We start from the raw sequence: 25309 nt of genomic DNA on the forward strand, positions 1-25309 counted from the left end.
TTAGCATCCTAAGATCATTTTGTTGCTAGAGACTCTGGGATGCACAAAAGATCCATAATCCTTCTTTTTGTTAATAAAATGAGATTTGGTACAAAACCTGTTCTCGAAACAATCGTACATTTTTCCTCAGATGACGTTTCTTGCTCTGTGGGGGGACCTCTCGGGATGGAAGACGGTCGCATCCCGGATGAACGCATCACAGCTTCGTCTTTTTGGGAAAACCGAGCTGTTTGTGGCCCAGTCAGGGCCAGACTGAATACTCAAGGTAAGCATTTGTATTTCAGACTAACCACGTTATACTTCGTACAGTCATTTAAAAGAAAATACAGTTGTTTAACCCTAAGGCCAACAAAAAAAAGTCTCCGGTTTCTGGTATGCGCGCGCGTCGCCGTAGCCATGCGCGTCGGCAAAATGAAATGTTTTTGTTCAATGAAATATGATGTCTCAAAACCGCCAAACTCACTGGTTTGACTGGAATCCTGCTGCTACACAATTTTAACGTGTTTTCAGATTGGGTTATGGTCGAGAATAAGCTTTATGTGGCCTCTCTGGACTCCCATATATTTGCACTAAGTTAGTCGGGCACCATTTGCAGTCATCAGCCGACATTTGAAGCAAAAAAATCAGGTAAAAAAAAAAAAAGCCGCGTCGCCGCACCACTTTTTGGGCAAGCTCCATACCAGAAACCGGAGACTTTTTTTTTTGGCCTAAAGGGGCCGGGGGCGGAATCCACCCCCACCTCAACTTTTTTTGTGATAGCCTTGAAAAAAAAAAGTTCGCGACCCGAGCTGTTGTGACTTTTTAGCCTCGAGCCTTGCGCATCTTTTGATTACCAAAATCATAACAAATTTTACTGATACTGAAAACTGAATTTCCCCATAAACGTAGTGTATGCAGAGCAGAATTACCATTCGTGCATATATGAATAATTAATTAGCCAGAATTCCAAAACCCTTTAACTTTTTGTCATGAAATGTCTTGGATATGTTCATGATAAGTTGTTCTATGCATGTACCGAGTTTCAAAATGTTTTGGCACTTGATGGCCGACATCTAAGGGGGACGGAATCCACCCCTCCCCCCCCCCCCCGGCTGAGAGATGGTCAAAATAACCTGCACCCGATTTCATCAAATTCTTCGTATAAACTTACGATGTATCACAGCGCTGCGATGCGTCGTATTTCTACGATGCGTCACAGCTGCGATGCGTCCGGCGATCCATTTCACAAAACACGTCGTAAGTGCGACGTCGTAGGTGTATTTATAGCACAACTCGGTGATCATTTTATGTCTTTAGTCAGCGCAAGTACCATGCGTATATCTGCGTACATAAAACCTACACAAAACGATAGAGATGCATATGAGGTGCGTATTGTGCGTACGACTGCGTATAAAAAAAATGTCAATGCGCAACTCATAAGGAATTAGGATACGCAGAAGTGTGACAGGGCCCTTAGCGTGTTTCTGAAAAAATGTTCGGCCACAGCACGTGGGTTCGTTGCCGAGTCCGCAAAAAATACACAGTGCAGGTATGCACACTGATAGTCATGTAATGAGGTCATGTAATAGGAAGCAGACATTATTGTTTTTTTTGCTTAATTTGTTTATTTTGAAACTTACTTTTAATCCAAACTTTTCCAGTTCAGAAAATGTTTATGTTTGTGAAATGTTTATTATATTTTTATTTAAAAAAAAAAATGTTATCTATCTTCTCTGAATTTTGAGGAAAAATCTACCTCAAAGATCCAAAGATTTGCTCTAAAATGCACCAAAGAGCTTCTAAAGTTCACAATTTTGGGACCATTAAGTCGGCCCCGAACCCCACGACGTGGCTTCGCACGTTGGTGTATCACGACAAAATTTCCACTAGGTTTAAAAAAATCACGCCCTTTACCCTTTGGAAAATCCTGGATCCGCCCCTGAAGTTACCGCACATAGATAGTCAGCTAAAACTATTATAAAATGGTGGGTAGAGGTGATTCATTGATTGTTTCATGAATGAGCAAAATCGTATGCGAACATCCGTCGTCATGATATGCAGTTATTAGGCCTATATTCCTCCAAGATGTTTAATTTTTTTTACAACGTTGCGCAGCTAGGCCAAGTAGGGCTGGAACCGTTGCCAGAACATGAGCAACTCTTTGCAGATGACAAAAATCGACTGGAAAAAAAAAATCTAGGTAATAAATAATCAGTGCTATGGTCGAGTCCACCCCATCAGAGTCCGAGTCCTTGGTATCCTAGTCCGAGTCTGAGTCTGAGTCCTTGTTTCCGAGTCCGAGTCCTTTTGTGAATATCAAATACACATCATCGTGGATGAGAACTAGGACAAAGTTGATTGTTTGACCCCTTTTAATACAAAGCAAAGGTTAAAGGTTATGTGTAGTATACATTTTAACCAACTTCATAAAAGATTTCATCCTCAATATTTTTTAAGTGAACTTCAGGATTTAAAAGGCTTTTCAAGTGTAAAAAATTTAAAATATTGAAATCCCAAATTCCAATCCTGTTTAAAAAAGATGTTGCTGGAAAATTGTCACTGCTTGTACTCAGAATGCCTTGCAAGGTCACAAGTATGAAAATTGTGTTCTGGCTTAATACAGATTTAAACTAAAACATGTTCTTTACATCTTTGACACATAAGCCTTTCCAACATGCGGGACGATAAGCTGGCACGATGGGGACGCATTATTATACCCCATGACTAAAAATGGGCTCCACTGGTGCACTTGATAGGGTATACAAGTAAAATATTTCACAGAATTGTAACGCCTACCACAATGGTTCAAAATTTTGGGAGGAAAGAAAAGGTCCCCCCGCAACTGGATCTATCCCATCATTTACGAAGTTCCTCAGGCTTATACCAGGATTTGTGTACACGCTGAAGATGACGGATTTAGTTAGAGGTAGTTCCAAGATCACTAATTTCAGAAATCGTGGCTTTGCAAAGGTTACAGTTTGCAGAATGTCTCTTCTTGCCCGTTTTGTGGCCCGAATACTTCTTGTGATTGGTAAATCCATACTTGATCACTCAGGAAGCGCTGACATGATATGTGGTATGGAGTGGTAAGTCAGAACTCAGAAGCCTCGGCAGTCGACAAGAAGTTGAACACGTGTTGCCAACGATCTGCGGGATGATCAGATAGACTGCTCAGTATGTGCGCGCGCCCAAACCTCGAACTGAGGCTAAGGCTGCGTCCGAATGTTTCGGCTGTGGCTGCTGGCTGCGTCTGCGGCTGTGGACGCGGCTAAACGGACGCAGCCAGTGGATCATTCGGACGCGGCTGCGGCCGCCCCGCGCACTTAATCGTTCATTTAAAACCAATTCGTAGCCAGGCCAGCCACCGCGCCTGCAGGTTGTATAATAAATTAGTGGGCCTTTCAAGTTCGTCGACGCGTCCGTCCCGTGCATTCTCTAGTCCCTTAGTTATATTTGTGTTGTTGGCTCATTGATGGGCCTAAAGGACGTATAAACTCAAAGAAATATATATACACAAATATATAAAAAAGAACTAGTTTTATGGCAACTTTTGAGGCTTGATATTGAGCAGGAAATCACCAGATCCTTGAAATAAAAGACTCTTGGGCTTCTTGGGCCGAACATAGCGTATGCAGGTTTTGAGTCTGGGATGAACACAAAGTGGGGAAAAATCTGAACATTTTCAAATCTATAAAGGGGGAGGGATGGGCTGGTATCAAGAGGCCAGTAACTGCCAAAAATTATTCAATGTCAACAGTTTCTTTAATGTGGTATTAAACAAGAAAACAAATATTTTAAGTAATTATATTATTATGTACAATCAATAAAATTATTCCAGCTGAGCAATATTACATTGTAATTATACATGTGTATAATGTCCAGATAAAACGCTTTTTTAGAACATTTAAATGCATTTGCTTTGCTAACTATTGTGGCGGATTTTACTATTGCCAGGTCGGTTGTCCTCGGCGAACACTCGCGGGTAAGGCGAGTAACCCTAACAGCGCCGAGGTGCAGGTCCGTTCGGTTGGAAATATACCACCACGTATACTCAGTCTACTCACTGATCGCTGACTTCCAGACAGCCAATACAGACTGACAAACATGTAAAAATTACTGTGACGCAATGACAAAAGAAAGAAGGTTTCACTGATTTATTTTATTAGATCAATTATTATGATTAGAGTGATTTACTTGTGAATAAGCCCTAATAGCGCCTCAAGTGATTACTATGGCGCCTCTAGTGAGTGTATAGCGCCTCCAGTGAGTGTATAGCGCCTCCGCCGCCACTAGTTTGCACTTATCCACCACGCAAGTGCCGCATTTATGCACTTCTAAATGTCGCGCACAGTTGTTCCCTCGGCAACGCCTCTCGTCTCCTCGGGCCTCAAAGGGGTAGGCTCCTCGTGAGCCTGGTTTATATGGAGCGTGTAACTCCTCGATGAGTCCCAACGCCTCCACCGCTACCTACAGCAGCCCTGCGCCTCAGTGCTCGGACCGACGCCTCAGTAGATGTACGCTCGCTAGCGTACGTCGTCCCTCGAGGCGTCCGGCCAACAGTCGCGCCTATGGCTCCGCTATATGCCCCACGCTAAAGGTAGGTAGGCACATATACTTACTGCAGTACGCCCTTTCGCCTCCTTGGATTGACGCTCCGGTAGCTTGGTTGGTCCTTCCCGCACGAGTAGCGTTCACCAACTGACTAGCCCGCTGGCGGCGACAAACCAATCTCGCGTCTATCGCTTTCTATGGCGCGCCAAGTCAAAACAAATTATGTCAATTGCTCAAATGTTACACAGCTTCCTTCTAAGCCTGAACGTCCCGTTCAGAATCAGCTGACACAAATCACTACAAACATTAGCAATTGCTACTTAATTATGCACAAAGAAAATTAGCAGGGCAAAATTAGTAACACTAAAAACTTATTTATTCAAAATGATCGGCTTCTAAACACAACATGGCGACGTCTCTAAATTATCTCACTTTTTCGCCATCAATAATTTAAGTGGACTAACATCAAGTGCCCCATGTCGCCTCATAGTGTCTCATAACTTAGGACACTGTTTCCTCATAAATTTAGTTTATCAAAACGTTATATAAACGAGGCAAGTCTCTGACTAACAAATTTTAGGGAACAATCTATTCTACAAAAACATTTCTTTTCTTTTTAACTAGTAACTTTAACAAAACAAGTGGAAATCGAAGATCTGCAACATCTGGTAGGGTTAGCCTTGAAGACTATTTCTTCTCGAATAGCTGGTCAAAGTTGACTTCGTAGATTCGCTCTACCCGGGTTTCGCTGACTTTGGTCCCATCCTGGAAGGTTGTCTGAGTGCTAATTTCTGTAACTCTGGTGACGTGACCTCGGAGGACATCTTGTAGGGCCATTGGTTCTACCGGCCGGAACTGCGGTTCTCTTGGTTCCGCGTTGGGGCGTGACTCGGTTTCCGACGAGTCCTCGGGATGGCTGCTGGCTTCATCCTCTGCTTTTTCCTGGCGCATCCTCTCTAACAATGCCAGGGGTTTGCCACTTGTCCTAGGTGGCCCACGAGGAGTCGCTGTTTCCTCTATCACCAGCGACAAAGAAGCAGGTGACAATGAGATTTCTGCAGGGGCACTAGACGATTGGGGGCATGTCAGATTCAAGGGTTCCTCCAGGACGTGCCCTAAGTCCTCTACGGTGCAAGGAGGTTCCACTGGCGTGTCAGCCACTCTCCTTCGCTTCACCTCCGTGTGCGGTTGCTCCTCTGGGCACTTGCTGCAAGCCGCCGGTGCTCTCGTCCGTTTCTCCTTTCGCAGCATCTCTCCCACCTCTTCCCAACTGGTGGCATCTCCAAGATCGCGTTCAGTCTGTGCGCTGCTAACCCTCTTTGGTGGGTTACGGTGATGTGTTGTCCCTCCTGATGTTGTCTCTTTGCGTTTGCGGTCCTTCCTTTCTGTTTCCGTCTCCAGCAAGATTGATTCCACTTCAGTAAGTTGATTTGGATGTTCCTGACGGTAGTGCCTCCTCATATTATCTTTCCTGTTGCAATAGAAGTCGCATTGCAAACACCAGCAATACAACTTTGGACCATGCGCTATCTGCATGTGTCGGTAGAGGCTCCTCCTCTGGTTGAACTTCTCCTCACACTCCTCACAGGCAAAGGTTCTCTTCTCCTGCCGTCTGGGCTTCTCCATTGTTCGACTGCAATGGGGAAAACACACAAAAACACAAAATAAGTTGCAATCAAATATAAACACTATAGTTCTGCTTTCTCCATGCAGCTATTTACAGTCCTTATTCTTTCTCTCTCTCTCTTTCTCTTGGCAATCCTATCGGAAACGGCAAGGTAACTTCCGTATCCTAGCCGGGTTACGTCTCGGAAGCGCTGTGCCGTTGTTCTGGTCACTATCCTCCATCACTGGTGGTTCAGGGGCCAAGTTGTTGGAAGCTTCGGAGCTTCCTTCTAAGTTTCCACCCCCAATGGAATCCTGAACTGGAGTCACCTCTGGTTTATCTCGATTATTAGCCTCATGCAACGGTACTGCCTGGTCACCATGGGTCTCGCCTTCATTTGCTACCTCCTTCCTTGGGCGGTGCTCCCAAGGTTGTAGTTGTGGGCCCTGCTAGGGTTTCAGTCGATCAAAGTGCACTACTTGCATCTTTCCCCTAGGCTTCTTCTGGATCCTGTAAGTTACGTCCGACAATTTCGTGAGTATCAGATATGGGCCTTCCCAACGAGATGTTAGCTTGGGGGAAACTCCCTTCTTCTTAGCATGGACGTACAACCATGCAAATTGGCCTTCCTCGAGACCAGTTCCTGCCGTTCTCTTATCGTATGTCTTCTTCTGATGTCTCGCACTGGTCCCAAGCTTCTGCCTCGCCCGGTCGTGGGCAGTTTGCATTTGATGGCGTAGGTTTTCCGCATAGTCCGTATTGGGACCCCTGCCCTCCACTGCAATCGTTTGCGTGGTAAGGTCAACTGGCAGCCTGACTTCTCTCCCAAGCATGAGCATATTAGGAGTTTCTCCTGTTGACTCCTGGGGAACAGACCGGTACGCACATGTAGCAAACGCCAACTGTTTATCCCAATCCTTTTGGTGCTTGGTAGGGTCTATCATCATTGAAACAGTGTTTAGTAAGGTCCGATTAAATCGCTCCACAAGCCCGTCGGATTTCGGGTTGTAGGCCACTGTTCGGGTTTTCTCAATTCCAAGGATCTTGCACATCTCTGCAAATACTTCTGATTCAAAATTCCTTCCTTGGTCTGAGTGTAGTTCGCGCGGAACTCCGAATCTGCACACAAAATTCTCCACGAAGGCCTTTGCCACTGTCTCTGCAGTGCTGTCCGGAAGGGCATATGACTCCATCCACTTTGTGAAGTATTCCCCAATTACGAGGATCCACTTGTTTCCGCTTTCACTTTCCGGTAATGGTCCAACGAGGTCCAAAGCAACCCTGTCCATGGGCATGTCCACCTGGTGTTGTTGAAGAGGTGCCCGCCTTTTCCTGGGCGGGGATTTCCGCTGGGCGCACCTCAAGCATCTTCGGCAAAATGACCTTACGTCCGCCGCCATCCCAGCCCAATAATATCTGGTCCTCACTTTCGCCAGTGTCCGCTCCACCCCAAAGTGTCCACTGGTCACACCTGCGTGTAGCTCCTCCAGGACAACCTCCCTGTATTCTCGTGGCAAGATCACCTTCCACTCAATATCTCGCCCATCATGCGACTCCCAACGTCGGCACAGCACTGAGTCCCTTATTTCCAACCGTTCCCATTGCCCCCAGTATATCTTACCCACTATGCCTCGTGCTTGAGCATAGCTCCAGTCCGGACGTTCTTCTGATCCTGTCTTGCAGTTAACAATCCCGCAAAGTGTGGGGTCCCGGAGCTGGGCCTCGGCGATATCCTTCAATGTTATGGTTGGTTCCATTTGCAACAACCTGGTCACCATTTTCTCCTCTCGTACTACACTGTCTTCACCTGACAGAACGTCAGTTACTTCAGCTTTGGCTCCAACCTCTGTCTTAACATCATCCGCCAGGCCACACTGACTACAAGGCTTGCGCGACAAACTGTCCGCATTGCCATGTTTCTTTCCTGGGCGGTGAATGATCTCATAGTTGTACTCTCCAATCACTTGTAGCCAACGGGCTACCTGTCCTTCCGGGTCTTTGAAGTTGACCAGCCATCGTAATGCGGCATGATCAGTACGGATGGTAATCTTTCTCCCATACAAGTACTGTTTAAAGTGCTTGAGGTAGAAGACGACTGCCAAAAGCTCTCTGCGAGTCACACAGTAGTTTCTTTCAGGACGGGAAAGAGTCCTACTCGCATAAGCGATCACCCGTTCTTCTCCTTCTTGTATCTGCGACAGGACTGCTCCGATGCTTTCCCCGCTGGCGTCCGTGTCCAGTACAAAGTCACCTGTTGGGTCCGGGTATGCAAAGATGGGCGCCTCCTGTAAGTGATTCTTCAGAGTCACGAATGCCACCTCACAGCTATCATCCCAAAGGAATTCTCTTGACTTCTCTGTGAGCCGGTGGAGTGGGCGAGCCACATCTGCAAATCCCTTAATAAATCTGCGATAGTAGGAGGCAAGTCCTAAGAAACTTCGCACTCCTTTCACATCTGTTGGGGTAGGCCATGATTTAATAGCCTCGATTTTGTCCGGGTCAGTGGAAACTCCGGCTGGTGAAACCACATGTCCCAGATATTTCACGGTCTCCTTGAAGAGAAAGCACTTTTTCGCCTTTAACTTCAATCCAGCCAATCTAAATCTCTGCAGCACCTCGCGTAGGCGCTGTATCTCCTCCATGACGCTTCTCCCGTACACGATAACGTCATCGAGGTATACGAGTAAAGTCTCCCATTGTAATCCGGATACGACCCTTTCCATCAGCCTTTCGAAGGTGGCAGGGGCATTGCACAAGCCGAAGGGCATGACCCTCCAGCTGTACAAGCCCCCGCGCACCACGAAGGCTGACTTTTGCTTCGCATCCTCATCGAGCTCGATTTGCCAGTAGCCAGATGCAAGGTCTAAGGTGGAAAACCACCTCGCACCTGACAGTGCATCCAGGGTGTCGTCGATGCGAGGAACTGGGTACGCATCCTTGATAGTTGTCTCGTTAAGTCCGCGATAGTCTACACAGAAGCGTTGGCTCCCATCTTTCTTCCTTACTAGCACCACATTTGAGGCCCAGGGGCTGTCTGATGGCGTAATCAGTCCCCTCTTCAACAAGTCCTGCACCTGTCGGTCAATCTCCTGTTGCTTGCACAATGGCTGCCGGCGGGGCCTCTGCCTGACAGGTCGTGTTTCTCCCGTGTCGATATGGTGCTTCACCCAATCATTTCTCCCAATGTCATGATCGCCCTCCGAAAATACATCCGCAAAATCAGTGAGCAGTCGAGCCACTGCGTAGTGATAACAGGGATCCAGATTCTCCACACTGCGTTTCCAGAGATCCTCAAGGTGGCCGGGGACATGTACATCCTTGTTTTCATCTCCTGGTTCAACTGCATGTGCCTGCAGCACATCTCTCTCTACCACCGGTGTGAGGCGTCCGGCTGTCGTGCCCGACCGAACCATGCACTCTCGGCTGCCCGGATTAAGCAACCGCAAGGCAAGTACTCCCTCCTTAGGATCTACCAACGTTCTTGCAAGAATCAAGCCTTTTTGCGCCAACTCACTACCTCCTTCAATCGGTTCTATAATCCCCAGGTCACCTGATTCGAAATCACGGGTCACTCTTCCTTGAACAAGAGCTTCATGTCCGGGCGGAATGACAGTCGTTTCTGCCACAACCACCCTGGCATGCAAGGTAGTTCCCCATCTAGTTGTGCACCGTATGTGTTCTCCGTGAAGCAAAAGTTCACACTTGTTGAAATCCAGTGTCCCTCCAGTTGGGAGCAGAAAGTCCATCCCGAGTATGCCTTTGGTTTTGACTTTGGCAATGACTGCCCGTACTGGGCACGCTGTCCTTCCAATACGCAAGTCCATGTTTGCCACACCTACTGTTTCCATGACACTACCGTCTGCCTGCACGACTCGGATGCCATCCTGCTCCAACGGTGGGCGTCTCTCTGTCGGTATCTGATAGTAAACCTCCTCCGAGATTATTGTGTCCGTCGTTCCGGTATCCACCAGGAACGGGATAGTGACTGACCGAAACTCTCCTTGTACGTAAAGTCCCTGCTTTGGAACAATCAATGGTGCAAATATTTCTCTTTTGTCGTCAGGGTTGAGATGAGTTTTGTCCTGTTGAACTTCTGAGCCCATTGTCGGTTGACCCTTCTGTTCGCCCAGCCTTCTCTTGGGTCGCAGAGCCGGCTGGCGGCCGTTTCCCGAGCGCCTCTGTGCAGGGGTAGTTGGGTTTGGGCAATCCTTTGCAAAATATCCCTTTCCTTGGCACCCGTAACACCTGTCATCCGGGTTGGCTATCCTACGCGGCCTCGGGTGGTATATGCGTGTGTCTCTTCTCTTTTCAGGCTGAGGTGACTTTTCCTTAGTTGCCTGCTCGTCTCTCATATTCTTGTAGTATTGCTTCAGATGGTCGACCACATCAGCTATGATGGTGTCCCGGTACTCCTCCTCATCTCGCCCCATACATCGTTGTTCCTCAATCCGTTCAAAATTCTCCGTCGCCAGCGCCGCACGAACGGCGTCATTCAGAGAAGACGGCCTTGACCGGAAAACTCCCTCCCGAATGCTCTGGCTGGCGATTGCGTCTGAAAAATGCCCACGAGCCAATCTATCCCTACTGTCTTCCGTTAACTCCGGATATGATAGGGTAGCCAACTCGCGGACTGCTTCTCCAAGTTCCTGTAAAGTCTCCTTTGGGCCTTGGCGACGGTTTCTCAGTTCCATAAGGAAGTTCTCAGCCATCTGCCCCGGCCCAAAACGTGTATCGAGTAGTCCAATTAGTTCAGTATACTTGTATCGCCGGGCTTGTCCTTCCCCTTGGCGATTAGTCAAAATTTTCACAGCGGATCCTTGCAAACTTGCGGCCAGGAACGCTGCAGCTTCTTCATCATTCCAGCCATTTACTCGCCTACAAGACTCGAAGTGTTCCCTGTAATCTATCCAGGGCTGTTTTCCGCTGAATCGATCCGGAACAATATTAGGTCGTTTGGCTTTTCCTCCAAATCGGTCCTGCCACTCTTGTGACGATTGAATCCGCTCCTCTCTCTTCAATGGCCACGGGGTGCTAGGAGAGGTTGGCCTGCCCTCCATCACATCACCGTGTTTGTCGTTTGTGGGGGTGGCGCCTCCACTCTCTGGAGAGCCCTCCACCGGAGGCGTTATAGGTCCTCCACAATCAGTAGTCGGATGTGTCTGTGCCGTCAACTGTGGTTGTGGCAAGTATGTTGTATTCTTCATCATCGTTCTCATCGGTGTAGATGTGTTCCGGCCTGTCTCCGTACCGGTTCGCTGCATCTGTTTTACGCGCCCAAACATGGAACCATAACCAGAGGTCTCCATGTCACGCGTTAAGTCATACTTAAATTTGATTTCCTTGTCATCCATCTCGGGCCTTTTGTGTATCCACCCACGTTGGTGGTGTTCCTCTTCCGGAGACCCCTGGGATTGAGACAGAAATTGCCCCAACCGGGTCTCGGCACGTTCCTTTTCTCTTATCGAGTTTGCCAACTGATCCTCTTTCAGTTGGACTTCCATACGCAGTAGGTCAATTTCCTCCTGCAATATCGGCACAGGACGCTCGCCTGTGAGGGTACCTGTGCTTTCTCTCTGTTTACTGCTCATCTCGTCCGAACACTTGGCCTTGGCCATTCAGTGTCAGCGTCCTGAGAATTATCCTTCCAAGTCCTCCGCAAAAATCGGAGTGTCCAACTTTGTCTAATCACTCGCAACACTTGATCAACTCCAAATTTGATTATGCAATCAAGATAAGTTATCAGTCTGTTTACACGTACGCTCGTAAAGAGGTCAGTGCACACACACAAAAATGTTCCCAGCGTCCAGTAACAAGCTGAGCATACAAATCCCACCGCTGCCACCATTTGTGGCGGATTTTACTATTGCCAGGTCGGTTGTCCTCGGCGAACACTCGCGGGTAAGGCGAGTAACCCTAACAGCGCCGAGGTGCAGGTCCGTTCGGTTGGAAATATACCACCACGTATACTCAGTCTACTCACTGATCGCTGACTTCCAGACAGCCAATACAGACTGACAAACATGTAAAAATTACTGTGACGCAATGACAAAAGAAAGAAGGTTTCACTGATTTATTTTATTAGATCAATTATTATGATTAGAGTGATTTACTTGTGAATAAGCCCTAATAGCGCCTCAAGTGATTACTATGGCGCCTCTAGTGAGTGTATAGCGCCTCCAGTGAGTGTATAGCGCCTCCGCCGCCACTAGTTTGCACTTATCCACCACGCAAGTGCCGCATTTATGCACTTCTAAATGTCGCGCACAGTTGTTCCCTCGGCAACGCCTCTCGTCTCCTCGGGCCTCAAAGGGGTAGGCTCCTCGTGAGCCTGGTTTATATGGAGCGTGTAACTCCTCGATGAGTCCCAACGCCTCCACCGCTACCTACAGCAGCCCTGCGCCTCAGTGCTCGGACCGACGCCTCAGTAGATGTACGCTCGCTAGCGTACGTCGTCCCTCGAGGCGTCCGGCCAACAGTCGCGCCTATGGCTCCGCTATATGCCCCACGCTAAAGGTAGGTAGGCACATATACTTACTGCAGTACGCCCTTTCGCCTCCTTGGATTGACGCTCCGGTAGCTTGGTTGGTCCTTCCCGCACGAGTAGCGTTCACCAACTGACTAGCCCGCTGGCGGCGACAAACCAATCTCGCGTCTATCGCTTTCTATGGCGCGCCAAGTCAAAACAAATTATGTCAATTGCTCAAATGTTACACTATTATAGTGGCAATTATTAAAACTGCAGCCATTCTTGATGTCCTTGAGGGCCAAGTTTTGATGGTCTGCTTTTAAAAGACCTTTTTCCTTCAGCAGCCATCTTGAGGTTTTTTTTACCCATGTAGATCACTGTAGAACCAAATTATGCACCTCAAAGATGGCTGTATTGCAAAAGATCTATTGCTTGAAATTAAAAACAAAGGGTCCAAGAAAATAATATAACACTGGAGCATATTAGCAAACACCGATTCCTCTGAAATGTATGAGACATATCCCTTTTTAGTAAAACTGTTTTTCGAGTCACACCTTTTTTTTTAACTTTAAAATGTTTCATGCTTTTCCAGACAACTGAGGGTGCTGTTGCTGTGATGTCACTGTCGGAACACACTCTTCAAAGAACCCCAAATTCTGCTTATTAAAACATTCGTGCAAAGTGTGCTCATTGTCTTACTGTTAAAAATTGAAATATCAATAAACCAATGAAAGTAGAAGTTAAATTATGAAATAATTATGAATATTTACTTATTTCTATGATAGTTTGGCAGTAAGAAGCCTTCCAAACAAGAACAAGAAGGACTGGTTTTGAGTTTAGTAAAGAGCCTAGTTAGTTTCCTGGTCCCTCAGCATTCCAATGTGTTCACTGATCAAATCAATCAGCTAATAACATTTCTTCTTTTCTTGTCGTGTGCCATGGCATGGAGCTGCTCCATGGTCAGGGCCACTTTCACCAAATGCTGCTTCTTTGTCTGGGAATTCTTCATCAAGGGATGATACCAGGCATGGAGGGGTCATCATGGGATGCTCACCCAGAATCTTGTCCACATCCTTAAAAAGACCAGAAGATGGGTCTACATAGTGTGTCACTGCTTTCCATCCCTGTTCCTATGGGAGGATGCTTTAATGCCGGGAGAGAAAGGGCTTGGTTACTGATAATTGGGAAAATGCAATTATAAAGCATGACTCAGCTTCGAAACCTTTTTTAGTGTTTCATGAATGTTAAAACAATTCTTGCAAGGGGTATTGGTCGTAATTATTTGATAAAGACAATGAGTTCAAGTAACGCCTTTAAGTTTGGCATTGTGCACCTGGTGGAGACTGCCAGAGACTGATGATACAAGGTTTAGAGGGGAATCTTGGGGAGGGGGTTAGGGGTTGATACTTTCCCCGACAATTTTTTTTTGCAGTTGTAGAGCCTCACCAGTTGACAATGAAAGTTCAAATTATCAGCAAAAAGATCTGGAGAAATCATTTTTTTTTTAATTCCAAGTGGAGAACAAATGAAAACGACTGTTTTAAAAACAATATAGATGTACATGTACGTCCCCATTTCCTGCACTGAAAATTAAATTTCAAAAAATTGAGAGTGCCCCTAGTGCTGCTTAAGGTCCAATCCTGACTGATTCCCCAAATTCAACCTGCTTATATTCAAGGAGGTGTCAACCTTGCAAATGTGTCAAGAAATATCAGAATATCACTTTGAAGTGTCATATTTGTTTTTTAAGCTGAATGTCAAACCATGGTCGAACAGTGTTTTATTGAGTCTTGCAACCTTATTTGCTTATAGGAATGGGGTTCTAAAGATTACCGATCACTGGATTTGGAAAACAGTCACATCAGTAATTCATAAATATGATAATCATGATAATTAGGGCATATCAGCAGGTAGGCTAGGCCTACACGTCAATGTTAAAAATTGTGGAAAGAATGTTGCATTCTGATGCTGCTTTTTTCTTTATATATCATCTCAATGAACGTCAGTCATTGCAAAAATGATAACAAGAGTATTAAGACAAAAATCTGAGATAAAGAAACATTTCCAATTTTGTCAGGAAATGGGCCTAGCTAAAACCTGGCTTAAACTAGCTAAGTTACTGAGAAAAAGTTCTTGAGACCATACTGCTACTAGACATGATCATTACTTTGTACACAACCGCTGAAGTAGAGTCAGATTGCAACATTGTTTCCAAAATTGCTAAAATTAATGTTTGTGCCTAAAATAATGCCCCCCCCCCCTCTTTGCGTACACAACCTATTGTAAATATGCACACAAAATGCAGCGACGTACCGCGGCGCCGGCGCCGGGTACACACGGTACGTTGCCAAAATAGGCCCTAAATTTAAATGTAGGCTGCAAGCCGTCATGAATGTAGAACCATTATTGCTACAAATGACAGAAAGTATTAAAAATTCTATTGCTCTAAGCTACTTACACTTAAAATGTTGGTTCTCCCCCAGCAGAAGCGCGTAGTAGTAGCGTCGTTATAATACGTGAGGAGTTTTTGTCGCCATTTTGTTTTATGCCAGAAGTAAACTCTTCTTGTGGCTTGAAATTCGTGACGTTGAAACCGCAGCCGCAGCCGCAGCAAACAATTCGGACACGTCTAGAAAATGGCCGCCCTTAGCAACACCGTAGCAACAGCCGAAGCCGCAGCCGAAGCCGGTAATTTGAACACAGCCTAATTCACACAACGTTTTGCAAAAGATTTTATTTAAATTCTAGCGCACGCCATATTTTTTCAGATAAATGTATGAGAATGTTCGCAGGGAGTACAAATTAAAAAAGTGCTGTACAATATAGAAATTTAACATTTAATCATGTCATGCAAGCCACCGAGCCAGTGAACTTGCCAGTTAAGCACAGTCTCTTTAGTCTGTCATAGTAGGTTTTGCCCTTTCACCGACGTTTAAATACTGTATACTCAGTATGTTACCTCCCGAGTGAAAGTTGGAAAGAATCACTCGGCTGGGACTCGATCCCACGACCTCTTGCTTTCTAGTGCAGATGTCTTACCACTCAACCACCGAGCTAACGGGATCGGTTGGCTGATTCGAATCCGATGTACTAGCAGCAGGTACCGCATACAATATTATAAGATGGAATTTTGCGCCGGGGTAATACAAATCAAATTAGGTTTTGCCCTTCACCGACGTTTAAACACTGTATACTCAGTGTGTTACCTCCCGAGTAAGGGATTAGTCTGGTTCTGTGGCGTCGTTAGGGAGTCTTTCGTCAAGAAACCGAACGGGCACTCGCGGCGCAGACGTCCGTGACTACACCGAGCACAGTATCCGTATCACGCAGTATGGACCGTACGAGTTCACGTTACGTAGGGCTAGCTACGTACGTAGGCGAGGCGGCGCGTTCAAGTTGGAGCGACTCTCGACACGTTATCTTGAAAACCAAAAACTATGTCTTCTTAAAATGAAAAGTTATTGGTAAAATATGTGGGTTTTTTTGGTCTGGAATCGGGCCGAGTCCTCAAGATTGTCGAGTCCTCATTGTTCGAATCCGAGTCCGAGTTTATGTCCCACTATCCAAAGGAGACGAGGCAGGAACACAGACTCTTTTTTTGTGTGACTATGGCAGTAGTTCAATTTGTGTTTATCACATAATCTAAGATGAAAAGATGAATACATGCCGAGTCAAAAAGAAAGTGACCATATGATAAAAAAAGAAATGGCATGCTTCATTTTGTAAAAAATATAATTGGGATAAAGAACATGTTTTTTAGTAGTAACTGTGAAAATTTCACTTAATTTGCATACTCTATTCCCAAGTCGTGTCTATTTTAATTAAGAGATCACGAAATTCAGCTGTCCACCACAAACACTAATTTAACGGTCTACGAATTGATGAATATCCATTATTAAATATAATGAAACAAAAAAAACGTTTTCCCGCTTCCACGAATAAAGGAAAAATTGAAAAGGAAAATTGAAAAAAAATCACCAATATTTCTGGGGAAAAAGAGTTGAATTGTTTTCCATATTCAAAACACAAAATCTGACGGTAAAAATAATGTTTCAGTCTTGATTCATATGATTTAAATCTCAGTTGTATTTGGAATCAATGAGGATGGCTATAAAGTGCTTGTTTCAACAGACCAGCCCACAATAAAAACGAGACTAAGAGGAGCAATGGTTGTTGGACTATGCCTCACTCACTAGAAAGTGAAGAGAGACATGTCTATTAGCATCACACTGCAGTCACATTTGCCCTAAACTGATTCTTTACTTCACCCTAAAAGGGCCGGGGGCGGAATCCGCCCACTCACTTTTTGGCTGGTTTCGACTTTTGTAATTTTGTAATTGTGCGTCTGGCACAATGAGGGAGTGAGGGAGTGATGGTCATGTATCTGGAACATGTAAACGCTTTTTAATTAGTGCAAGCAGACTTATGACCAGCGTGGCAGCTCATGCACGATGTCGATATCGCTGTAGTGTGTGGTCCGACGTTACCGTTTTCTCTGACTTTTGTCTTGACTATCCAAATGTTGTGCGTTCAATAGTATTTTTGACATGTCTGGGATGTTTTTCTTTATCTGTCGAAATAGCTTCTTGAAGTAAAAAAATTACACCACAAATGTGATACGAAAGATCAAACTAAAGAAAATAGTACGGACTAAAATACATAATTTTGAAGTTGATCGTGTGCTACTTCATTCAATTTGTTCTGCGATCATGGATGCACCCGCCATCAGTAGTACCGATCGATAATAGCGCGGCGGCGACATGCAAATGGGGGGACTCAAATGCGTCCCTGTAAGGGCGGGCAAGATAGAGGGCGACCGTTTATATGTTACTTGTCGTTGCAAGCACTCATCTTAGCATCCTAGGATCATTTTGTTGCTAGAGACTCTGGGTTGCGGAAAAAGACCCATTACTATTTCTTTCTTTTTTTATTAAAATGGGATTTGGCACAAACCTGTTCTCGAAACAATCGCACATTTTTCCTCAGGTGACGTTTCTTGCTCTGTGGAGGGACCTCTCGGGATGGAAGATGGTCGCATCCCGGATGAACGCATCACAGCTTCGTCTTTTTGGCGAAACCTCGCTAAGCACGCCCCACCCAGGGCCAGGCTTAATATTCAAGGTAAGCATTTGTATTTGAGACTAACCACGTTATAATTCGTACAGCCATTTAAAAGAAAAGACAGTTGTTTAACCCTAAAAGGGCCGGGCGAAATCCGCCCCCCCCCCTCAACTTTTTCCGCGATATAGCCTTGAAACAAAAAGTTCGCAACCCGAGCTGTTCTGATTTTTTTAGCTACGAGCCTTGTGCATCTTTTGATACCAAAAACATTAAAAAACATTCCGACTCAAACTGAATTTCCCCATGAACGCAGTGTACACAAAGCATTCGTGCATATGAATAATTAATAAGCCATAATTTCAAAATCCTTTGACCTATAGTCATGAAATTTCTTGGGTATGTTCATGATAAGTTGTTCTATGCATGTACTGAGTTTCAAAGTTTTTCGTCACTGGATGGCCGACATCTTAGGGGGGGACGCAAAATCTGCCCCCCCCCTCCCCTTGGCTGAGAGATGGTCAAAATAACCTGGCACTTTTGGGGTTGAAGGGATATTATACGGCCTGAAATTCACGAAATTATTATGTTGTTAGGGATGTTTCTTTTTACTATTTCAAATGTCTAGTTGAAAGGAAACTAACCTAATGTCTTACCGTTCCTGAGAAAAGACGGATGAACAGTTGTTTACATTACACGCGGTGGACTTTTGTGGCATACATATACGTATTTCCCGCCGTTTCCATTCAATGTACAGTACACGTCGTGTGTGCGTCACATAATACACACAGCACAAACACAAATGTTGTTTCTCGCACGTCCGCATCGTGCAATACACTGTGCCAGGCCGGATTCACAACTAGCTCTCAACAGTTCAATTTTTGAGACTCACAATTTTGACACCCAAAATTAGTTATCGCATGGTTCACGCAAGAATAACACAAAAACAACCAGTTTTAAATGATGGTTGTGTAGGCGTTTATGTCCTACTATTAAATGCTTTTCCCAATTAATATAACTTCATTAAAATGCGTTTTGTAGCCCAATCTGGCGCATTCCAGGGCGCAATATCCCTTTAATTGCACAATTTACTGCTCGATTTGTGGTTGATTCGTAGCAACCTAATCCATTACGACTGCGCACTACAAGTAACGTGCGGACGTCAATAGTCGGACGATGTCGGCAAAGCATCTTCATGAAATTATATGGGTCACGGGTCTCTGCTGAGCATTCTGATGCGTGCAGCTATCGTACGCGTAACCAGCAATGCGACCGACCACCAAGGCGACCCGAAGGGCCGACAATACCATGGGCGTCGCTGCAGGGGGGTGTCACAACCCCCATTAGTCATTTTCGTCGGTAAAATCATGGTGCTGTCGGCAAAAAAAAGAAGAATAGAAAAAGAAGGGGGGAAAAGGGAGGAGAAGAAAATATGGAGAATGTTATAGACACCGTTGGATTTTGCGTAACCTGTGACCTGCGCGTCATCACGGTCATGACTCTGCAAGGTTTGAAACGGGCGTTAAGACTGATTCATTACTCTTTTATTCCAGTTTAGAGAGGGTTTTTTTTTTTGCTGAAAAGCATAATAATGTAGGAAATTGAAATTCTGTAAAACTTATCTGTGTTGAAAATTTACAATTCCCGTCACTTGCTCAGGCTCCGACGGTTTGAATCACGAACGGTCGGATTGCATAATGCAACGCTCACAATTTTGTCCACAAGTCATGGTCCGCAATGAAACAGAAATCACATTCGGTAAGGAATGTGCATGGAAGTCGCCAGGATTTTTTTGAGTTTGATGTAATATTTATGATGTAATACATCAACTTTGATGACCCCCCCCCTCCCATCTCCCTTAACACGAGCCAGCACATTAAAAAAAAGTCAGGGGAAAGTGGCCAGGAAATGCTTCAGATTGCCCCACAGACCATCTAAAATCCAAACCTTTTTCGGGGCCCTCAGGCGGCCCCGGCCGGACCCCAAGCCTTCAGGACTTCGCGCTCCCCGCTCGCATATAAAAAGAAATCCACTTTAGGGGCCATTCAGAATTTTTAATGTTTTAAAATTTCGATCTTTTTTCCAAATTGTGGGTGGGTGGGTCAAGCTAAAAAATTGAAAATCGAAATTCACCTTCCATGGAAAAAGATTTAAAAAAAGAAAAGAAAGATAGATCTTTTGACTTGCCTGAACTATGCGCAAGCGTTCCGATATCGCGATGCGTGTTTCTTTTCCAACTTCGTCCCTGTATATGTACTGTACATGTACGTCATGTACGTGTATATAGACTTGGACTCCGGGCGTTTGTAGCGGTTAGGCCTGGGTACCAGGTGTACTAGATCGGCTCTATAACGCACCGCGGGCGTCTATTACCAATCGCTGAAAAAACTGGACTAAGTAAGATTTGAGGCTCTGCATGGTGAAGATACTAAATAATGAAAGGTTTGCGGAAACACCATGTGCGAATATGGTCTCAGCTAAGAGAATGGTTCTGAAAAGAACCAGATGCATAAACTCGACGTTCCGGTCAGTAGGCTCTGACCGTCTTCAGGAGAGTGCCTAAACTCTAAGAAAGTGAATACATAAGTAGCAAAAGGCGAAATCAATGGAGTGTGAAGTTGCATCCTGTGAGGATGCCAAGTAGACAGGATACTAGAGCAAGCTTAGTGCCCACTGAAGTGGAACAGTAGGGTTGCAGTGTCAGTAGAGGGAGGACCTAGGGTATAGGAGACCCATCAGTCTAAGGTGGTAGCTGAGGACCTAGGGTATAGGATACCCATCAGTCTGGAGAAGTGGGAGCCAGATGTCGTTGAGGTGAAACCCGATGTCTTGCGGAACTGTGTTGTGCTTGCGGATTATTCGCACATGGTGTTTCCGCAAACCTTTCATTATTTAAAAACTGGACTATTCAACCACTGGACTCCAAGACTACGAGAACCGCATGTGATGTCTGCCCAAACCTGATGTTTTTCTTTCGCTCGTACCCTTGCCCTGCAAACAGGGCGGCGGGGGGGGGGGGGGGGGGACGAGCGAATGTTTTTCTCAGCTACCTCACGTGACAGGCACAACCTCGTATGTCACATGTCATCCACCTCATCCAGAAAACGACAAAACCAAGGTCATCTTTGTGGCTTCCACAAACTGCAACGTGTCATTCCCAACAGCATATCAGCTGGCAAAACACAAGAACATTCAAGGTCACCAGTGCAAAAGAAGAAGACCGACAACTTCACGCCGTCACTGAACTAGACACACATGTACACGGGTATACATGTTCATGTTCAAGTATAGGTACATGTACATGTACATGTTCAGTTTTTTATTAATCGAAATTAGGGGTGGGTGGGTGGGTCAAAATAATTTGGAAAAAAGTCGAAATTTTAAAACACTGAAAATTCTGAATGGCCTCTTAGGATTTCAGGAACCCCCAGGCTGGGATCAGGGAATGGGCCCGAACAAGGTATGCCCACAGGTACTGGGCGTGTACACGCAGTTTTGCGACGAGCATGTCCAAAACGTGTTCAATATGATATGGCCAATTGTTACGATTTTCTTCAGTTTGAAGTTGAACTTATCCCACTGAAAAATTAATTCCATTCAAAGTAATCAACACAATAAACCATTATAATACATGATGTGGGGGAATTAGAAATGGATTGAAGGGATCTTTTGGGGCGGAAATTATCAAATATTTTTTGATGACACCTCCCCCCCCCTTTCAAAATGGCCAACAACGCCCATGGACGATACGCTAGTCAACCTAGTTGTAGCGTTGGGTCAGACAAAGATTATTGGCAAAGATTGTCAAACATACCTCGAAGTCCAAATTTGAGCCAGATTCCTGCAATGGCTAAATCGTTGAATGCAGTAAGAAATCTTAGGTTTTTTGTTGTTGTACAGGATACGCTGCAGCATGGTGTAACGATGAAATCACTGATAATATCAGTCCATGGATACAGGTTGACTTCGATGGCACAGTCACCATCACTGGTCTGATCACCCAGGGGCTTGGTGACAGCCACCCATACGACCAATGGGTGACGGAGTACCAAGTGACGTACAGCAAAGACGGTCAGTCCTGGAATAACGTGAATGATGCAGACGGCACACCAAAAAAGGTATATAGTCAGGTTGCATACGGTTGAGATCGTGACCGACTGGTCCAAAGCACGTCACCAAACTTGGCAGATAGATTCTTATAGCCCAAAAGAAGATATTTAGAAGGGGTGACACTTGACATTCTTTTTGGAAGAGTGCCTAATTTGCATAAAGCGTTAATCCCTGTCGTGTAATATATTTATTCCCATATTTGGGTAGATGTTTATTTTTGTTATTTTTGGAAAGTATGTTTTGGGGATTTTACTTACATATCCTTACTTAAATAATATTTTCTTAAGAATATCGGAGACTTGAAGATCATGAGGACATTATATAGATCCAAAATGGCTATCATTATACCCTAAAGTTGAGCGCATTTCCTTTTCCCTCAGATATCATCAAGTAGTCTTGCCAAACCTCAGTATGGATGAGCTTCAAATTCACAATGTTACTTAATGACACAGTTATCCTAACAAAAATAAATGGGAAATCATGTAAACAATTATTTCATCTTGATATTCAGCCCACAAAAACAAAAAAGGGGGAAATGAGGTGTCCGTAAATTGGGCTAAACATTACGCGAAGCCTGACGTGGGGGACTTGATCAAGCTACCCATTTTTGTGTCCTGGGCTAAATATCTTCTCTAAGGCTATAACACCGTATCTGCCAGGTTTGGTGCTTTGGACCAGTCGGTCACGATCTTGTCAAAAATTGGGTCTAAGGCTTCTGACTAATAGAAATGATTCAAGGTATCAAAATGTCAAAAGTCGTTTTGCTGACTATTGTTACGACACAATTAGTAGCGTCTCCAGCTTTTGATGTGAGGGGGCAACCGCACATCCAAAGCGAAATGTAGACATGATTTTTGTTCTTCCAACACTTGGCCTCCGTAAAATCAAAAAGCGGGGGGAGGATCATCTTCCAAATGGGGGCGCTCTTCAAAACCATTATTATGCATACTGGAAAATAAATTATGTGCCGATTTTCACGGCGCATTGTAATGCCTTTTTGAGCAGGTTTTCTTTTTTGGGGTTGATGTCAGAACTCTCTAAACATTTATGGAAATACTTACTGAGCAAAATATCTTTCAAAAAATCATCCGGGGGCACGGTGCCCCTGCCCCTCCCCCCTGCCCCCCCCCCCCCTCTGGATATGCCACTGGACATAATGAATCCATTCGAATGACTACAACCTAAACACACCAATCTTCTTTTTTGAACAGTTCCCTGGTAACAAGGACAAGAACACCCTGGTAACTACTCGCCTACCGTTTGCCTTGCGCACCAGAATCCTGCGCATTCACCACACTGCGTGGAGCGTACATTGCTGCATGAGGTTTGAAGTGATTGGCTGCTATTAGTCAAACTCATTACATTGCCGACGAGTGAATGAAATGATTTCAACGTCAAAAGGTAGCTCTGTCGTAGAACAAAACGAAAATGTTCATGCTTGTAAATACCGGCTCTACTCAAGTTTTATTCGGTAGTTTGAATGAAATTTGATGAATATTTATTAGTTCTTTTTTTTTTCGTAAAATTTGTGAATGTATATCATTGATCCATTTAAAATGAACACTGGTTAATCGTTAGTCAGGGTGTACGTGTTGATAATTAGCTGATTGATAAGACTTAGAGTGAAGACAAACCCTGGGAGTACACTTTAAAAAGAATCTCCAGGGAAATCTGGACAGTCGTACAGCAAGCTTGCTTTTTCTTGTGTACTTTAAGGACTCAATAACTTTAGAACATGACCACGAATAAGAGAAATGTTATGTACGAATTTAAGAAAGAAATTTCCTCGTTATGAAAAATGTAGAATTATTATGTGTTAGTTGCTGGAAGGTACGGTGTGTCTACAAATAATTAGTATGGTAGAAATTATTATCCTGAAATTTTGTAATTTGAAAAAAAAGCATTTGAGAAACACTCGCTCTATTTGTTTCATATTAAGCCCACATCTGGGGGGCAGATGCAGCCCCTGAGCTGCTGATTTATGTTTTGATACTAGAAAAATGGGGCCAAAGAAAAGAAAAGGAATTCTAAAGTTCCTATATTCTCAAATAGTTATGTAGATTGGCGGGAAAAGCATCGTAGATTTCACAATTGTCGGGGGGGGGGCATGCCCCGCACCCCCAGCAGTCACAACCTCTTCACCCCCCCCCTTAACCTTACCCCCCCCCATGTTTTCTGAATGGTAGATCCGCCCGTGAAGCTGTTTGGATTAGAAAATGTATAAGTCAAAAGACCTTTATTAAGGGTACGCCATCTTGAACATCAAAGCGAGGCATAACGCGGTGTGCGGTGAACGAGTGTCTCGCAAATTACAGCAGATTGACACTCTTATAAATGGATGGATAGCTCGATTCCCCGCAACATCAATCAGCATAGGAACGTCACGTCTTATTGTATTTTGAGGAAGGATCTGATAAATATAAAGCCCAAAACAAGTAGCCAGACTGAAGTTTCCAATCACAAAAAGGTAAGTGTTCTTTCAGCAAAACGAAAACAAATCACATAGGGATGTATGTGAAAAAAACGCACACCTTTTGTGTGATCCGTGGACAGAACTTTAAAACGGTGGTTGTGTTTAAAATTCCTTAACTTGAAAAGCAAATAAATGATTTGAATAATTCTTGTACTAGAAGAAATCTCATAAATTGAGCTTTTATATTCCTAGATTTTGAAAGTGCTACATGCAGAACTTCAATAGAACAATGGTCCCGACATTTGGGTTTCGTTTTTTGTTCTCACCCTGTATAGCACCGCCGTCAGATCAGAGAAACTAAAAAACTTTTCTTGTTTTCGCTTTTTTATCCGAGGCTTTTTTTGAGTTGAGAACATGCATCTGTCTATTTTTTCGTGTTGTCAATAAGTAGAGAAAGTGAATATGCTTTATTGTGACTTTAAGTGTAGCCGATACATGGGCCTGTACAATTATGCCAATCTGAGCTTTAAAGGCGGCACATATATGTTTATTCATTGAATGAGTTATTATATAATGTATATAAGTTGTTACGTCAAGGTATCTTCAAGATGCTTAACATATTTGGCAAAACTCTTTTAATTATTATAATTTGAAAGCTACTCAACATACTGTACGTAGCACATGATAGATGGCTTTGTATAATATACGTGTCAAATGAGCTGCGGCTATCTCCCTTTAGAATTCAAACGATTCAAGTGTAGACAAGAACAACATGGACAAGGCGAATTAAAAGTCGAAAAGTTTCTTATTTTTCCCCTCAATTTGTTTAGTGAGCAGGCGCAAGATCTTCGTTCTAGAGTTGCACTTGAAATTGAATATAATGATTTTAAGGACAAATATCTTGTTATCGTTCCCCATTTTTATCAAAAGTGTATCTCCTCTTGTATAAACGCGAAATACCATTTTGCTTTTCAAGTTACTGCTTCGACTGTTTTGACCAACATAACACAGAAAAAAAGAGACCAGCGTTTGAATTGATGGCATGGTATCTTTGTAATTCCTTTTTTTCCTACCCTAAAATTATGAAATGTATCCCCGCTCCCAAAAGAGAGAATTTCCCAAATTC

The 25309-nt window shown here is 44.4% G+C and overlaps 1 protein-coding gene across 1 annotated transcript; it reads left to right on the forward strand.

Annotated features, from left to right (window-relative positions):
• On the forward strand, positions 1–23119 carry LOC119731362 (lactadherin-like). The gene is made up of 3 exons (XM_038204539.1): positions 1–265; positions 21561–21778; positions 22982–23119. Exons 1-3 carry the CDS (start codon positions 40–42, stop codon positions 23117–23119), a joined length of 582 nt encoding a protein of 193 aa, XP_038060467.1. The 5' UTR covers positions 1–39.
• Positions 23120–25309: the final 2190 nt, after the last annotated feature.

The sequence above is a fragment of the Patiria miniata genome, unplaced genomic scaffold (assembly GCF_015706575.1).
Source record: "Patiria miniata isolate m_02_andy unplaced genomic scaffold, ASM1570657v1 HiC_scaffold_23, whole genome shotgun sequence".
In the NCBI taxonomy this organism is placed as follows: domain Eukaryota; kingdom Metazoa; phylum Echinodermata; class Asteroidea; order Valvatida; family Asterinidae; genus Patiria; species Patiria miniata.

Bases quoted from the DNA above. Each gene is read 5' to 3' on its own strand.
- LOC119731362 (XM_038204539.1), top strand. From the start codon at position 40: ATGCACAAAAGATCCATAATCCTTCTTTTTGTTAATAAAATGAGATTT. The intron at 266-21,560 runs GTAAGCATTTGT...GTTGTTGTACAG, and splicing joins GGCCAGACTGAATACTCAAG to GATACGCTGCAGCATGGTGT. The intron at 21,779-22,981 runs GTATATAGTCAG...TTTTTTGAACAG, and splicing joins CAGACGGCACACCAAAAAAG to TTCCCTGGTAACAAGGACAA.